Source organism: Gorilla gorilla, chromosome 10 (assembly GCF_029281585.2).
Source record: "Gorilla gorilla gorilla isolate KB3781 chromosome 10, NHGRI_mGorGor1-v2.1_pri, whole genome shotgun sequence".
In the NCBI taxonomy this organism is placed as follows: domain Eukaryota; kingdom Metazoa; phylum Chordata; class Mammalia; order Primates; family Hominidae; genus Gorilla; species Gorilla gorilla.
In genome coordinates this window covers 53458643-53476381 of record NC_073234.2, presented here as the reverse complement: position 1 = coordinate 53476381, position 17739 = coordinate 53458643, and the positions used below count along the sequence as shown (strand labels likewise).

Sequence of the window (17739 nt, the reverse complement as noted above, 5' to 3'; positions counted from 1 at the left end):
CAAGTCAGATCTGGTGGGAACTGTGAAGTGGTAAGGTCAGGAGTGCACAGCCCAAGGACCCCGTAGTGCAGACCCTTTTCCTCCCACTGCCCCATCCTATGTCCTGCTGCCTCTGTTTCCTCAGAGAAGGGACCTACTCAGCCTCTTTCCCAGATAATCTGAGATAGAAATCTTTTCTTTTGGAAATGGCTACCTCTCTCAGGCTCCTAAGCCCAGCAAGAAAACCTATAGTAGGGCCCAAGCTGGTCAGCAGCAGAAAGCCCCCAGGGGACATGGAGGCCAGCTGGGGTTGGAGAAGACAGAGATGAGTCCTGAGGCCACCTGTCCAGGACAGACACCTTTCCCTCTTGCTGTCCAGTTCAGGGTCAAGGGGACAGGAGGCCAGGAGACCCAGAGGCTGCCTGGACAGGGTACTGGGTGGACACAGAAGCGCTCTGCTGGCCAGACTTGGGGCAGAAGGGATATTTTTTGAGAAACTGCCGGGGTGCTCCTTTGGGTCTGTGTCTCAGAGGCAGCCGCAGTTCCTCTTCAGAGCCGAGAAATGGGAACTTCCTGCAGGCAGGCGCTGCTGGGGGAGGGGGCAGCCTGGGCACAGGGAGACTCCCACCGACTGCCCCTCAAACCAGCCCATGCTTTGGGTAACAAAGTTCGGTCAGAAAATGCTGCTCTACCTATTTAAATTCTGCCCATCCTCTGAGGTCCAGCCCAAGTCTATCTCCCTGGGAAGCTCTCCCTGACCTCTCCCCTCTTCCTTTTCCACAGCACTCGCTCTGTGTCTACCACCTTGACACTTCATTTATCATGATCTCTGTGGTGCCCTGTGGAAGCCATGCCCATCTGTACCAAACACCTCGCAGGGCACATGGCAGGCTCTGTTAGTAGCTGACAAATCAAATACAATGACTCTCTCCTGACAACCTGCCTGAGACACGGCATGCATATTTCTCAAGGTGGTGGGCCTCAGAGGCAAACTCCCCTCCCCACGACATGGTAACCCCCGATCCCAGGCCTTCTTAGTACCTCTTCTTTCTTCTGCAGGACCTGGTCCTCCCAGAGGTTTCTGGACTGGGCTCCAGGGTGCACTCCCAGAGACTGTGTCAGGCTGAGTCCCCTGCCTCCTGGGAATTCTGTCCCACCTCCCCAGTCCCTACCCAGGGGCTGGTCAGCAGCATTCATGCTTGGGAGCAGAGCCAGGTTCTCTGTGCCTTGCTCCCCTGGTAACCACAGATTCCGGACACCATGCACTCTCTGGATAGGAGAAAAATTAATGACCCTGAATTCTGTGGTGTGGGCTACCAGGCCCCAAAGGGATGTTTTGTGGTGATAATCCATAATATAAAGTCTGTCCAGAAAAGCTGTGTGCATGTGTGCATGCGTGTTGGCAACGGGGCTGCTTCCAATAGCAATTCCTGGAAAAAGTTCTGCTTTTCCCCTGCTCCCTGGCCCCGTGCTGAGGGCCATCAAGTTCAGAAGAGCGCAGAGCGACAGAGATTAAGACCCAGGAACAGCTCTCTTTGTGTCCTAGAGAGAGGAAAGGTATCTACTGGCACCCCGTCAGTAGCTGAACTGAAGCCAGAGCGCGAACATCCTGCATCCCATTTCTGGCTTGAGTGTGGGACCTCTTTTCCCATCACTGCCTCTCTCCGAGGGCTGTTACTACTAATTTGGGGTCAGCCTGAAAAAAAAAAAAAAGAGAAGTAAATGGACCCAAGGTACCAGGAATACTGTCTAGCACAGGGCTCTTTGCCAGGTTGGAGAGCTCTTCTTTTTGGAATCCTGGCTACTCCCCTTTTCTATCTTCTTTGGAGGCAACTGCAGTCAGACTTAAGAAACAGTTTACTTGGCACTGGGGCACATGGGCCTACCAAGTCACCTTCTTAAACCAGAACACCTGATTTTACCCAGAAACCTATGGAGCCCCTGTTCCAATAGGTGCACCCCAGCCCTCAGCAACCTCCAGAGTAAACACAAACACAATTCTAAGCACCTGGAACAAACTGACCTCCCTACTGCTCCTACCTTATTGCCTCAGGCCCCAGTCTTGGTCCTCCCTCCCCAGCAGGTATGACTTTGCCTCCTAGATCTGCAAAAGGTGGATGAAAACCTGAGCCTTGCCGACCACCTGCTCTCCCAGGAGCTTCATGTCTTCAGTGGGACAGAAGGCTTCCCCAGGAGCACTGCCACCTAGAACGCCCCCCTCCCAATGCCTCCAGTGTCTTTTTTTAACTTTTTTTTTTTTTGAGGTACAGTCTTGTTCTGATGCCCAGGCTGGAGTGCAGTGGTGTGAACATGGCTCACTGCAGCGTTGACCTCCTGGGCTCAGGCAATTCTCCTGCCTCAGCCTCCAGAGTAGCTGGGACTACGGTATGCACCACCATGCCTGGCTAAATTTTTTTCGTTTTGGTTTGGTTTTTTTTTTTTTTTTTTGTAGAGACGAAGTCTTCCCCTGTTGCCCAGGCTAGGCTCCTGGGCTCAAGCGATCCTCCCCGCTCACCTTCAAAGTCTTTGTTGAGGCTGTTCCCACCTCCCTGGACTCTTGATTAGCTGAAAAGGAAGCAGCAGCAAGAAGACCTAGGCCCCAGCAGCAAGAGGAAAGCAGGCAGTGGCAGAAGGCCATAGTCCTGGGTTCAGAGCTGACTCCCTTCACACCCGAGGTTGCTGTCTCTGGTTCTCTTTCCCTGACATAGGCTGGAAAAAGCTTGAGTCTCCAAGGGGCTGGCAGAGAAGATGAAGGCTGGTGGTGAAATGGCTTCAGGAAGATCCAAGAATAAATAAACAGGAGAAAGAACACTGTGGTTGCCAGGCCTCCCTGACACAGAGTGGGGACTGAGCACAGAGGATCTGCTCCTCTTCCAGGCTTTAGAGATCGTTCAGACCAACACTCTCATTTGACAGAGGAGCAAAGAGAAAGAAGGGGCTAGGTCACAGCCACCCAGCCAGCCAGTGGTCCAGCCAGGCCAGGCCAGGCCAGACCAGTACAGGAGAAACCCAAAGGTCAACCCCAAATGCAGGTACTACTTCCCTGGGAAGTCACTGATCTAGGGGTCGAAAAGATGGAAATATGAGTGAAACCTGGTTCTCACTTTCAAGGAGTTTAGAATACAGCCTGCAGCCTTAAATGTATTTGAGCAAGTACAATACTTGCAGATACTAAAAAAAATTCAGAGAGCCCAAAAGTTGTTAGGATAAGTTTCTCATTCATCCCAGACTCCCTAGAACTTCCCTGGAAGCCGCCCTTTCTAACAGCTTCTTGTGTCTCCCTTCCAGAAATTCTCTATACTGCTCATTGATTGGCACTGAATGCTTCTTGCTCAGATTTATCCAGAACCCAGCAGGGAGCTGAGAGTGGGCTGGAAGCCCCTGCCACATGAAGTCTGGCAGGCCACAAACTGTGAGGGAATTGAAGGTCTGAAGCACACAGGACATTGGCTTTGCGGTCAGATGGGCCTGGGTTTAAGCCCCGACTCCCTCGGTGACTGGCAAAGCAAGCCAGAAACACAATTTAACCTGCTTAAGCTGCCCCATCTGTAATCAGGAGATAAGAATACCTACTTCAGGCTGGGCGAGGTGGCTCACGCCTATAATCCCAGAACTTTGGGGAAGTTCTGCCCTGGCCAAGGCGGGCAGATTACTTGAGGTCAGGAGTTCGAGACCAGCTTGGCTGACATGGTGAAATCCCATCTCTAACAAAAATACAAAAATTAGTCAGGCATGGTGGCGGGGAGCATGTAGTCCAGCTACTTGGGAGGCTGAGGCACAAGAATCGCTTGAACCCAGGAGGCGGAGGCTGCAGTGAGCTGAGATTGCACCACTGCACTCCAGCCTGGGCGACAGAGCAAGACTCCATCTCAAAAACAAAAACAAAAACAAACAAACAAACAAAAAAGAATACCTACTTCAAAGAGGTCACCTGAGATTAGCAATGCTGTCTGTGATGCACCCAGCACATGGTGGGTGCTCCCTCGTGGTAGCGAGTATTAGTTTGCCTCCTGTACTTGTCTGCAGCCTCCTTCCTGGCATTAGCGTTTCAGTGTCTGCTCCCAACTCTCCTCCCTCCTCTACCACAGACCATTTTCTCCTGGATGCATGCCCCTGCCCCATCTCTCTCTCTCTCTCTCTCTTTTTTTGAGATGGAGTCTCGCTCTGTCACCCAGGCTGGAGTGCAGTGGCACAATCTCAGCTCACTTCAACCTCTGCCTCCTGGATTCAAGTGATTCTCCTTCCTCAGCCTCCCAAGTAGCTGGGACTACAGGCATAAGCCACCGAGCCCAGCTAATTTTTGTATTTTTAGTAGAGACGGTGTTTTGCCATGTTGGCCAGGCTGGTCTCAAACCCCTGTCCTCAGGTGATTTGCCTGCCTCGGCTTCCCAAAGTGTTAGGATTACAGGCGTGAGCCACCGTGCCCAGCCCCCTGCCCTATCTCTTAACCCCAGCCTCTCCCAACTATGCTCTCTTCCCTTTCTCTTCCACCTGAACTTTTGTAAGCGAACACCTTATTATGTGCCAGGAGTTGTTCTAAGTACCCTACATTTGCTAACTTATCTAGTCCACATGACAAACCTATGAGGTATTTACTGTTTTATCCCCATTAGATAAATGAGTACGCTGAGGCCCAGCAGTATTAGATAACTTGTCTGAGGTCACAGACAAGTGGCAGAGGTTGAGCTGGGACTTGAGCCCAGGCAATTGGGCTTCAGAATCCACGCTCTCAACCAATACACTCCACCCCTCCTCCCCAGCATTCCCACTTGCCACAGGCCAGCCAGCAAAGGACACATGCAGGACCTAGATGGGCATGCAGAAAGATGGAAAAAAAATCACACAGCCCCACAGAGACCCGTGCCAGCAGCAATCCCCAGCCCTGTGCAGGTGAGAGGGCAGAAGCTATGTCATCTTTGGGTGCCCATGAAGACAATCTCAAAGAATCATTTGGAGCAACTGTTGACTTTGTAGAAACCAAGCAATGATTTGGGACTGTGTGCTGGAAACGGGGCTGGCAATGGGTTGGGGTCTTAGGGGACCCTCAGCTCCAGCTCCCCTGCTCTCAGTGCCCTGCCATATCCCTTCTCTAGAAGCTCCCAAGTCCCTCTAGGACTCTCTCATTAGCGTCCCAAAGCAAGCTGCACCATTTCTCTGTATAGGCAGAGGAGCCAGCTGCCCATCAGGGCAGAGGCTCCGCTGCCAGGTGAGCCAGCCGGGATGTCTGCCTACCCAGACGAAGGCCTCCGTCAGTCCGAGGCAAGAGGACAGAGAAGCTCCTGCACACCAAACAGGAGGCTGGATGTAAGGGCGGCAACAGTGAGCATGCCTCTTTCTCTGCCACCTCAGGGCAGCTGGGGCCCTGAGGCAGCTATTTTTAGCTCTTGACACCTGGGTATTTTGCAGCCGCAGGATGTCCGGTTTGGAGTCTCTTTCTGGGAATCCCACACGCGGCTGTTGTAAACAGCCCCACGCAGCAGTGGCCTGAGCTGGGAGCCAGTGTCGCCCCCCCACCCCACCTCCACTTCTGCTGTTTGAGATGAATCAAACAGGAAGCAGATGTAACCATGGCAGCGGCGGCTTGAGCTCCCTGGGGGTGGGAAAGCATCCTCCCTGGTTCTTTGTCCCCCACCCCAGATCCCCAGCTCCACCCTGTGGCCTCTCCTCAAGGATGGAGACCTGGCAGAACCTGAGGCCGGGGAGCTGGGCCATTCTGAGTTGCGTATGGCTGTCGGTTTCTGGGTCTGGCACTCTCTGGAGACCCTTGCTGTCCTCTGACAGAGAAAAACAGGGGTCCTCCCAGCCCTGTCCAACTCCCGGGACCTCTCGGGCCACCACTCAGCCTTCCCTGCAAGTCCATTGTGAAGGGGAGGGCATAGCTATTTCCTGGGGTGGCAGGCCTGGAGGGCCTGCATCTACTTCCTATTACCCATGGCCTTCAGCTTATAGCCTGGCTTGCCCCTGCACTGCTCTGCCCACTTAGGGAATTCCTGAGCCAGTGGGCTCCCCTAGTCCACACTACCCTAAGATTTCTCAGTTCCAAAAAGCCCTCAAAGACATAAGTTCCACATTCATCCTCACTCCTCTGCTCCAGTATCTCCAGTCCCTGAGATAGGAAGTTCACCACGATGTCTAACTACCATCTTTCCTATCATAAGCAAAACATCCTGAGCAGGCAAGATTTGAGGCCCTATCTGTAACATGGGGATAAGTCAGCCAGTTTCTGCCTTCATCTCTCCCCTTCTCCTTTACCCCTCTGGTGCCCCACTTAGACCAGTTGCTCCCTCTTAGCAGCCAGTGTGAGCCAGTCTTTCTCAAGGGCCAGTGTTTGCCCCAACAGGAAGCACAGTCACCGCCCCAGGCTGCCTCTAGGGGCGGCTCCTTCTCCCCTCTGAGGTGTCATACTCATTCCCTTGCTCTCCTTGTCACCCCAGCTCCTGGGCCCTCCTCATGCAGACCCTGCCCCTCTGTGTACCCTACTCCTGCTTTGCCCACTGGTTCTGCCTCTCCCAGCTGCAGGCCGAGCGAGATGTGCCTTCCTCACTCTTCTCACCTGTGCCACCCACAAGGCCACGCAGCCCATTCCCAAGACTGCCAGGGAAATGTTTAAGTTACAATATCAACAATAGTTATATTATTTTAATTAATTAATAATATTAATAATGATCAACAATCATGTGTTAATGCTTACTGTGTGCTGGCTATTATCCTAGGCATTTTTGGCGGGGGGAGGGCAACCTCCTCCCACTAAGCGATTTTTATTTATTTATTTATTTTGAGGCAGAGTCTCACTCTGTCACCCAGGCTGGAGTACAGTGGCACGATCTTGGCTCACTTCAACCTCTGCCTGCCGGGTTCAAGTGATTCTCCTGCCTCAGCCTCCCAGGTAGCTGGGATTACAGGTGCAAGCCACCATGCCCAGCTAATTTTTGTATTTTGGTAGAGACGGTGTTTCACTATGTTGGCCAGGCTGGTCTCAAACTCTTGAACTCACTGAATCCACCCACCCTGGCCTCCCAAAGTGCTGGGATTACAGGCGTGAACCACTGTGCCCGGCCTATATACTGTTATTATTCTCATTTTGCAAATGAGGAAACTGAGGCTAAGAGAGGTTCAGAAACTTGCTGAGATCACACAGATGGTATGTGGAGCTGCTGGGACTCCAGAACCTAAGCTTAGCATCGGTACACTGGCGTGGACTGCTTACTCAGCCTGCCTCCTAGTAGCGGCTGAGGTGAGACCACCAAGGGGACAAGGGGATGCAAGACACAGTGAGGCCCCAGGGTACGCTCCCAATGCCAGCCTGTTCCCACAAAGTGTGCTGTGTTCCACCCCTGCCATCCTCAATTCCTTTTTCATCTTCTATTTCCCTTGCTTTTTAAATGTACATTTTACCATTTTAAAGTGTACCATTTAAACACTTTACAGTGTTTCCTGTTAGCTGCCTCCAGCAGGGTATAACTAAACAAGCAAACCTCCCAGGGCTGCCACAGAGGATCAAATGCTGCGTGAGCTCTCTGGAAACTGTCAAGCCCTCTACAAAATGCGGGTTGCATAACCAGAGCAAGTCACCCTCAGAGTGGGTACTCGGGGGTAAATTCTCTTGGGAGGAAAAGCTCTCTCTCTCTCTCTCTCTCTCTCTCTCTCTCTATCTCTATCTCTGTCTCTCACTCACGGGCAGGCCTCGGGCAGTTGGAAGCGCTGGAAGCACCCACAAGTGCAAAAGGGAGCACCTACTTTCAGGGCCGCTTTCTGGGGACTAGGAACACAGCCGCATGGCTATCAGCATCCCTGGATCTGGGGCAGAGGAAGGCAGAAGCCGCAATGGAGACCCTGGTCTGCACTCAGTAAGAACCAGGCAAACCGAACTGAGGCATCTCGGATGTGAATAGCCACAAGCTGTGAATCCTGACACTCACAGGGATGCCACATTAACATTAATGACAGTAAATACCCTAGAGGTCCCATCCCAGTGGTGCCCTAGAATCCCCCTCCTTTTGCCTATTACTTTGGAAGACAGCAGAAGTCTAGTGGGCAGATTCTCCACATGACCTGATTCCCTTTTGCAGCCAGGCTGCCCTTGAGACTTGGTTGAAGGGGTTTTTCCAGATCACAAATCCAGCTAGGGTGCTTACACTGCCTTCAGGTCACTCAACAGACAGATGCATGGTCCTGGGTACTGATTTGGACAAACCAGCTGTAAGGACAATTTCTGGCCAACTGGGAATTCAGTAAGATGAAAATTTACCGTAATGGAAGGTGGAAATCACTGACTGAAAAAACAGTATATGCAGAGTAATCTCATTTTCATAAAAATTACAACACATAAAGACACATAAGGAAATGGAAAGATGTGCAGTGATCTCTGACTGATGGGTCTGTGATGTTTTTTATTTTTTAGCTTTTGCTGGTCTGTCCTGTCTGAGTATCCACAATGCACATGGACTGCCTCTGTAATAATTACGCAGCATATATACGTACATAGACACAGCCCATGGTAGCAAAGTCAAAGTGTGACCTCGGGCTCCCGTGAGCATTAGTCCACAGGGTTTTCACCGCCCCCGGGTCTTCTTGGACCGTATATCCTCTGAGGTTCCGTGTTATCTACAACCTAGCGTCCTCTGCGTCTCCTGAGTCTCGCCAAGGGCCTAGCACAGAGCTGGGCACAAAGTCAGGACTGACTTAATGAATGCCTTCTGGCTGAATAATGATCATTTCCTGAAAGAAATGCCTCATGCCTCTTCCAGAGCCGCTGTGCTGGGAATACTCACTGCTGACATCACTGACCTGCCCACCCCTCCTCTGTTCTTCATAAGAGCAACAAGGGAAGGGCTAAAATAAAGTTCACCTCAGCAGATGCTGGCAAGGTACTCCACATCAGGGCCATCAGGGGCAGCCCCATCCCAGACCCTCCCCAAGCTGGCACAGCAGCCCCTCTCCAGGGCCAGCTGGCTTCAAGGCCCTGGGGTCCCTCCTCGCCCTGCCTCACTGGGAGAGGCTGGGAGAGGAGTGAACAAGAGAAGCAGGGGTCCACCCTATGACTTCTGGCTACAGCTCTGGCTGTTCCAGGCCCCGATGGGTGGAGGAATCTGGAACAGGGATTCGGCCTGATTTTTTCTGTGAACTGGGGCTAGGCCCAGTTTCTGTTCTTCGTGTCTGCAACATTCCCTATCCCTGACCTTCAAAAAATATGAACAATAACATTAATAATGATGATGAATATTCAGTGAGCACTGACTTCATACCAGGCACAGAGCTAACTTTATTTACATTATCTCCTTTAATCTTCATAGCAACTCCATAAAGTTGAAACTGTAATTATTTTCACATTACCGATGAAGAAGTGGAGGCACAGAGCAAAATGTGCCCATAATCACACTTGCAGGAGAAACCGAGACTCAGCCAAGGCCATCCCATTCCTCCCTCTGCATCCTTACAGGAAGCTCTCCTGCCAGGCTTTGCCATATATACAGCAGGGTCTAAGGCGATGATTAACATCTGTAGAGTGCTTTAAGCACCAAGTGGGGCACAGAGAAAAGCCCCACTTGAAACTAGGAAATCGAGTCTCAGAGCCATCAGCATCCTTACTTAAGATCCCACACCTTTCGACTAAGATTCAAACCCAGGTCTCTGGCGTCAGAATGGCACATTTCTTCCCTATTATCACTCGATGCCCCTGGCTCACTCTCAAGGCGGCCCCGGCTGCCTGGAAGGGAGAGTCACACCTCCTTCAGCGCTGGAATCCGGGGGGCGAGGCCTGCGCTCAGCCCCTCGCCCGGTGGGGGTGGGGTGCTGCGCCAGCACCTCCTCAGCGTCTCCGCCGTGACTCACTCCAGGGACCCAGGGGAAGCACAGCCCTGCGCTGCGGGCAAACATCGTCCGCCGCCCGCCCCGCCTCCAGCTCCCCGCCTCCACATTTGCTAACCGAAACAAGGCTGCTGCTATTTTTAACCCTCCAGCTCCCCCTTGCCTGGGGCTCCCCCCTTCACCTCCCCACCCCCCGCCCCAGCCGGGTGCCACCAGCCTGTCATTCTGAGAGCAGTTCTATAACCTGAACGCGCCTGGGAGGGCGCAGCGGACGTCCCGGACGTGCAGGTTTGTGGGGCAAGCAAAACAAGACGGTTACAGCCCAATCGCCGAATTCCCCCACCCCAGACTCTTTCCGAACCTGTCACTCCCAGACTGCCCTGCTCCTCCTGCCATTCTGGGGGTTGGGGTAGAGGGGAATGGGACTTCTGGGCTGGGGTCACCTGAGGAGCCAGAGCTAGGCTCCTTGGAACGGGCCCTGCAGGGAGGAAGCTGAACTGAAGGGGATTGGAGTTCCCCTACGGATCCCCAGGGTGAGAGGCTGACCCTATAGGCCCAAAGCTTCTGACCACCAGGGTTTACAATCCCTGCAGGCAACATGGAGGAAAAAGGAAGTGGTGCGGAGACAGGGTGGGGATGGTGAGCTTAGCCCAGGGCCCTCCTGACGAGGAGAAGTCCCCTCCCCATCCTGCTGTGGGGGCTGTGGAGCTTGGGCGGGGAAGGCCTGGGAGTCGGGAAGAGCACTGAGCAGCCTCCAGAGAGGCCCAGGGTGCAAGGCAGCCTTGGCAGTGTGCAGGGGGAAAAGCGGACCTGGAGTCAGGGCTCCTTTGACACTCAAGAATCTAAGGAAAGGGCCAGGCAACACCTTCCTGCAGCCTGAAGCTCTAGGTCCCCAGAAAAACCTTCCTGGGAGAAGAGGTTGGAGGTGAGAGGGGCTGAGGCCTGCTGGCCTAGAGCCGGAACCTGACACCCAAGTTGCTGATGTGAAAGTTAACCTCCTGAGAGGGGTGAAGCGTAGAGCTGCAGGTGGACCAGACAGGGGCATTTCCTCCCAGCTGATGTAGAGCCGGTGCCTTGAATCAGCCCCATCTGGCCCTCTGGTCTCAGAGTCTCCCCCAGTTTGGGCAGCAGATTCCAAGGGCCCAGGAGAGACTCTGGAGAGCCCAGCCAAAGGGCCATCTGCGCTCAGGTTTTTCCCGTGTGCCTCTCCTGTCCCAGCCTCCATCCTCCCTTGAGCCCTGTCCTCTCTGGTCCCAACCCCAGCCTTCCTTTCTGGTTCTGTCCTCTCTTCCAGGGCCCAGGTCCCCTCTAGGCCTTGACCCCCTCTCTTTGGTGATTCTTGAGCCAAGTAAAGTAAAGTGGCCACAGAGGCAGCAGGCTAGACCAGAGGGGAGGGACTTGGCACAGTAGTTCCCCAACTGGGGAGATGGCGGAGAAGGGAAGGAGGTGGGAGGAAGGTGAAACAGGAGAGCTCCTGGGGAGATGCTGCCTCCTTCTCAACATTCAGTTTGGCCACAGGGCCCTGGACTCAGCCCCATGGAAGAAAAAGCGTGCTCCCCAAGCAAGGGAGTGGCCTTGATCTTGGCCTTGTGCAGCTCCCCCTTCTGCTCTTCCCTCTGCCAACCTTTGGGGCTGCTTAAGGGGAGGAGACTGCTATCTTCCATGCCAAGTGAGAGGCTGGCCAATTCAGCTCCAACCCTTAGCCATTGGTCAGCCCAGGGCCTCCACCTGGATCCAGGGAGTTCACAAGCACAGCTCCAGAGGCTCTGATGGCTCACTTCCAACCTGGGGAGGTGGGAGACGGCATCAATGTCACCTTCTTAGGCAGTCCTCCCCTGGCCACCCTATCAAAGGAAGTCCCACCTTGATATTCTTTATTGCCATGCCCAGTTCATTTCCTTCTTAGGGCTTATCACAGTGTGTAACTAGTCACACATACTCATTCCTTTACTTGCCTACTTGTTCTGTTTGTCTTCTCCACGAGAGTGGAAGTTCCCTGAGGTCAGATGTTGTGCCTGTGTGTTCACTGCATATCTGTACCCAGTGCCTGGAACATTGCAAGGCTCAGCTAGGATCCAGTGAATGGATGAATTGCTGAGTGACTGGCTCAGCAACATGGTTCCCTGGTTGTCAACATTGACCTTTAGGGATGACACTCAACAGTTCCAGGATTTCTCCAAAAAGGAGGCAGCAGAATGTAGCAAGAAGAACAAGGTCAGAAAACAAGAAAGCCAGGACGCCAGAGGAAAGATCAGCCCCAATTAGCACCAGCCCAATCGGGTCCACGTCATCACAAAGTGTAGTTATGAGCACACATGCACACACACACACACAGGGGGTACATGGGTGAGCACAAAGTCCTGGACAGGTCTTAGAAGCCTTGAGTTTTCTCTTGGTTATTCCTCTTAATGGCCCTGTCACCTTAGAGAAACTACATACCGTCTGTGGGTCTATTTCCTCAAAAGAAAAAATGAAGAGGTTGACCCAGGGCAGTGGTCCTCAAACACAGCCTTGCCCCAGGATCACCTGAAGCACCTGTTAAAATCTGGATTCCCAGGCCCCACCCCTCAGATTCTGACTAGTCAATCTGGAATGGGCCTGATGATCTGAATGTTTTTAATTTTGAGACAGTCTCACTCTATTGCCCAGGCTGGAGTGAGGTGGCGCAATCTCGGCTCACTGCAACCTCCACCTCCTGGGCTCAAGCAATTCTTCTGCCTCAGCCTCCCAAATAGCTGGGACTACAGGCCTGCGCCACCATGCCTGGCTAAATTTCTATTTTTAGTAGAGATGGGGTTTCGCCCTGTTAGCCAGGCTCGTCTCGAACTCCTGCCTTCAAGTGATCTGCCTGTTTCAGCCTCCCAAAGCCACCGCGTCCAGCCAGGATTTTTTTTTTTTTTTTTTACAGAGTCTTGCTGTCACCCAGGCTGGAGTGCAATGGTGTGATCTTGGCTCACCGCAACCTCCGCCTCCCGGGTTTAAGCAATTCTCCTGCCTCAGCCTCCCGAGTAGCTGGGATTACAGGTGCGCATGCCACACCTGGCTAATTTTTTGTATTTTTAGTAGAGACAGGGTTTCGCCACATTGGCCAGGCTGGTCTTGAACTCCTGACCTCAGGTGATCCACCTGCCTCGGCCTCCCAAAGTGCTGGGATTACAGGCGTAAGTCACCGCGCCCGGCCCAGGATCTTTATCTTTAACACATTCCCCAGGTGACTCTGAAGCAAATGGTCCAGGAACCCGCATTTGAGAATCCCAAATGAGATGGTGTTTTACAAGCCAGCATCTGGACTTCTATTATAAAGCCACTCCTGCCCAGATATATACCCCCAAAAAACATGTCCATACATATGGACATGTTTACCCCACACAGGGCCATAACCTGCAAAGGTGTGCACCATACAGATGATGCACATCTGTCTTTTTTGTGTGCATATTCCCAAAACACCTAACACAGAACCACCACATAGATCACAAATTGCCCGGAACCACCACATCAGCATACACAGGGGCTGGGGGGAGGGGTACACACACAGATACCCACCACGCACCCAGTGTGTGCTCACACACATCTCATGCAGACCCACACTAAACAGACGCTGTCCTGAATTTATTTTGCCTCTGGGAACTGGTCCAGGACCAAAGGAGCTATGCTCTGCTGATGAAAACATCCCTCCCATCTCTGCCACCCCCACCCCTGCCCCTTGCCCCAGGCAGCATGCTACCCACCTCTCCCTTGTAGGAGGAGGGAGACTGGAGGAGGGCAGTGGGGATGGGTTGGGAGGAAACAAGAGGCTAGGCCAGCGACTCAAGTTGCTCAGGGCCCTTCCGGGCATCCAGCTCCCCTCTTTCCCTCTCCCTTCCCCCCAGAAGACGCCAAAGGGCCCTCCCCCAGCCCGCGAGTCCATGCTCACTCAGGCCACTCGCCTAGATTCCCAGGCCCCTGATCCTAGGGAGCCAAAAGGGTTGGGGAGGTGGCTAGATCTGGGGACTCCTCCTAATACTCAGGCCTCTAAGGAAAGGGCTGTCTGGGGGCACCTTCCTGTAGCCCTAAGGCCTGGGGCCTCCAGGGAAGGTTACCACAGAAACAGGGGGAAAATATTACAAGGAAACACAATACCCGGCAGGGTCACCTGCTGACCGGGCTTCCTGCTGTGTTGCCCACCCCCAGCTCACTGCTCTCACAGCCTCCTTCTCCAGCCTTGGCCCGGGCCTCCTCACCAAGGCTCTCCTTCCTGCCTCCCCAGAGCTGGGAGAAGCACTCTTAAGCAGAAACTCTGCCCCTCCGTGGTTCCAAACAACAACATCCAGGATGGCCCAGAGCTGAGCCCCCCACTCCTAATCCTTACCAACCCCTCCTCACCATCACCACAGGAAATCAAAGCTTCCTGCCCCAGAGGAAGTGCCCCATCTAGTGAACAAATCCAACACACACAAACGCACAGTCCTGGGAGCCTCCGGGAGGACAGATGCCCTCCCCCTAGCCCCAGATTTTATTCAGGCCCTGCTTCCAGCAATACCCCACGCCCCACTGGAGGCCTCAGTCCCAAGTCTAACTGAGGGCAGGCCAGGGAGAGCCAAGCTGTGGAGGGTGGGCCAGCAGAATGGGCACTGGCAGAGTGAGAAGGCCTGGTTCTGGCCCCCTCTGCCTGCCATTCCCTGGCTGAGTGACCCTGGGCCTTGCATTAGCTCACCTTCTCTCAGGCCCCTGCCAACTTCAAAGTTACCAGCCCTTAATGAAAGGCCAGGAGAAAGAAGGCAAAGAGGAGATGGGGTTCCACAGGCTTCTGTCTTCCAAGTCCTTGGGCATGCTTGCCCACAGCTACCAGAGGGTCCCCACTCCCTACCCCATCACACATGAGTTTCTCTCTTGCTCAAGGGTTTTATATCAGAATTGAGAAAGTTCCAGCTTCCATGCGAAGAGGCCACCAAGGACTAAAGCTGAGGTCCATTATCCCTAAGCAAACTGGAGGGGGTGGATAATAGCACTGTACCTTCATTCTCCTCTCTGAGAAGTGTGCTTGGAATTTTCTCCCCATTTTACTGATGGGGAAACTGAACTTCAGTGTCAAAGTGGAGTGAACAGCTTAGACATGCAAACTTCCCTGCCCCAAAACCCACTGTAAGACCTGGTGGCCACAGAGACACCCACCAAATAAGGGACACAGAGGCCTCTGGAGAACACTGCACCAGGACCATTCCAGGTGCAACATCAGGAGGCAGCTCTGAGCTTGCCTCTGAGCCTGGCCCTGCTGGGCAAGGAGGGACATCAGGGGACTAAAGGCAGAGGACCAGTCCCAATAGGTCCAAGACCTGGTTCCAGTCTAGGTTCACTGGGCTGGGTACCACTCACTGGGACTACTCTGTGCCTTAGTTTCCCTCAGAAATGACTGCAGAGAAGAAGAAAATGACTTAATAACCCATGGGTAGCGGCAGCCTAGCAGCCTATGGAGTCCTGGGAGGGGGAAAGGGCCGCCAAAGCGCCTCATTGGAGGGCAGGGACCTGAGTCACAGTCTCCTTCAAGCCCTATAGCTGAATAGGGGTCCTGAGGAAGGTCCCACAGGTCCAGATGCAAGTCCAGGGAACAGGCTGAGAAGTTGATCTTGAGCTCCCAGCAGGGCCGCTGAGGGCCGATGCCCCATTCTCACCCTAGAAAGCGGCAGGCAGAGCTGGGCCTCAGGCAGATGTTGCCTAGGGGAGTGGGCAGGGAGCGTTGGCAGCGAGACAGCCAGTGTCCAGATGCAGGGGGAGGCCTTTGGGTGTGCAAGACAGCCAGCGGGGAGAAGGAGTGAGGAGCAGCCGTGGCTGGGGAGGTCAGACCCAAACGGGCAGCCACAGCGGGAAGCAATGGGGGTGGGGCACTGGGTGGCCTGCGGGCCCCAGAGGGCTCTCTCCTGGCCCACAGGCCTAGAAACTCTGGTCGTGGGAACCCAGCCCATCCGCCAAATTTGCCGCCTGCTCTCACACTCCCCAACACCAACAGACCCCAGGCCTGGGGGGTGCACATCCTGTCCCCCACCCCTCACACAGCCTGCGGCGCCCCGCTTCCCGCGCCGCTGCCGGCATTGACCTCCACAGCTCACCAGGGCACAGGTGTCTCTTCACCCTGATGGGTGAGCAAGGATGGGGGGCAATGCTCAGAGAAACCTCCCAGCCAGAGACCCCTCCAAGGGACCTCTTTCCCCGCCGAAGGATCTGAGTAGGGCCCTGCCCGGCTCCACGGGATGGGGGCGCTGATGTCCAGCCCCACAAAGCCCAGCCCCAACTCAGTGGGTCCTGCCCTTTGCCCTCGCGCTTCCAAACCTTCCGCCCCGGAGCACCGCCCCCTCGCCGGGCCACCGCGGCCGTCCCTCCCTCCCCGGTCCCTCGGCTCGTCCTCCCCGGGAACAGGGGTGATGGGACGTGGGGCCCGCACACCGGCGGCCGGGGCCTCCACCTCCCTCCCTTGGGCCTGTAGCTGCCCCGGGGCGGGCGGATGTGGGCGCCCCACGGGAGGCCCGAGCCCTCCGGCCCCCGGAACCAGCTCCGACCCGGAGCCTGCCAGAGCCCCGCGGAGCCGGGCGGGACAGGCGCGGTCGGGGGGCGCAAGCCGGGCTGGGCCCGCGGGGCTGGCCGGAGCCCGAGCCGGAGCCGGAGCCGGAGCCGGGGCCAGGGCCGGAGGCCGAGCCTGGGCGGGCGACGCTGGGTGCCGCGCGCAGGGCGGGGCGGGGGGCGGCCGCCCAGTACTCACCAGCGCCGGGGCTGTGCATCCAGGGGCCGGGGCCCTCAGAGCGGGGGGCTCATGGCGGGGCGGGGGGCTGGGGCGCCGGCCTCACATCCCCCCAGTCGCCGGAGGCTGCAGAGCGACTGTGAGACGGCGAGAGGAAGGGAGGGGGCCGGGAGGGGGAGGGCCCTGGCAGCCCGGCCGGCCGGGTAGGATGACAATGGAAGGAAATGCTTTATCTGAGTCTGAGAGCGGGCCAAGGGGGAGGGGAGGGAGGGGGCAGGCGCTCGCGGCCCTGGGACACACCACCCCGGCAGACACTGCACCGCGCGGCGCACAGGCGGGCCGCAGACACCGCGCGCGGCCAGATCGCGGCGGGGCGCGGCGCACTGCCGGGGAGGCAGCGCCGAACCCGGAACGCCGGCCGCGGCTCCGAGCCCCAGCCGCCGCGAGGCGCTCCGAGCCGTGCACAATTCCCGGAAACCCAGCTACCTGGGCGCACGAACCCTCGCATACACAACGTACACGAGCACGCATCCATGTTTACAAGGGGCAGAATCATTTACACAGCACACGCTGGGGCTTCGGGGTGGACCCCCGTGCACACACTACATACCCGTACAGCCCACAAGCACGCAGCCACACGCGGGCACAGTGGGACACGCGTGGAGTCCCATGTCCCATACAAGGAATCCCAGACGGACACCCCCCACCACACACACACACACATAAGCACGACTTGCCTCAGGAAAGTTCCAGGATCTGATTTGAATCACTGCCCAGCCCTCCCCCACTGGCACCCCCACACACACACCATGCCTGCTGAGGGGAACGGAAGGGTCCAGCCTGTTCCTATTAAAAGAAAAAGGGTGTGGGGGTGGTGCAGATTTTGAAAGTTTTCTTTTTTTAAAGAAATTTCTCAAGGGACTTCCTTCCCTCCTCTCCTCTTCCTCTCTTCCTCCCATTCCTCTCCCTCCACAACCCCCCCTCTTTCCCCCTCCCGGTCCCTATGAGTCAAACTTCAGCAATGTGCCCAGTGTCCCCCAGTGCATTACAGCGGATCACAGAAATGTTCCAGTCTGTGAGTCGGAATGCAGCCGCCTCCAGCCCTCCCTCAGCTAATAAACTCAGCTCAGGGCCGGCTTTAGGCAGTGGCCCTCCCTGCCTCTCCCTCCACTTTTAGCTGGAGAGAAGGTCAGATTCAGGGGTCAGGGGCTAAGGACCTCGCCATTGTGCTTCCTGGGCTAGCC

The 17739-nt window shown here is 55.3% G+C and overlaps 1 protein-coding gene across 9 annotated transcripts in view; it reads right to left on the bottom strand.

Moving 5' to 3' along the window:
* HDAC7 (histone deacetylase 7) overlaps positions 1-17394 on the bottom strand; it is a 37541-nt gene extending 20147 nt beyond the window's left edge. The window contains exon 1 of one of the 9 annotated variants that reach the window (XM_063694033.1): positions 17304-17394. Coding sequence is in view for 6 of the 9 variants with exons in the window: in XM_063694031.1 (XP_063550101.1) it covers positions 11411-11450 (40 nt within the window). In the remaining 3 variants the exon portion in view is untranslated. Of the gene's footprint in view, positions 1-1020; positions 1107-11410; positions 16265-16516; positions 16843-17303 lie in introns of those variants that run through there. The other 8 variants (XM_063694034.1, XM_055357360.2, XM_055357358.2 and 5 more) reach the window with 8 other exon arrangements.
* Positions 17395-17739: the final 345 nt, after the last annotated feature.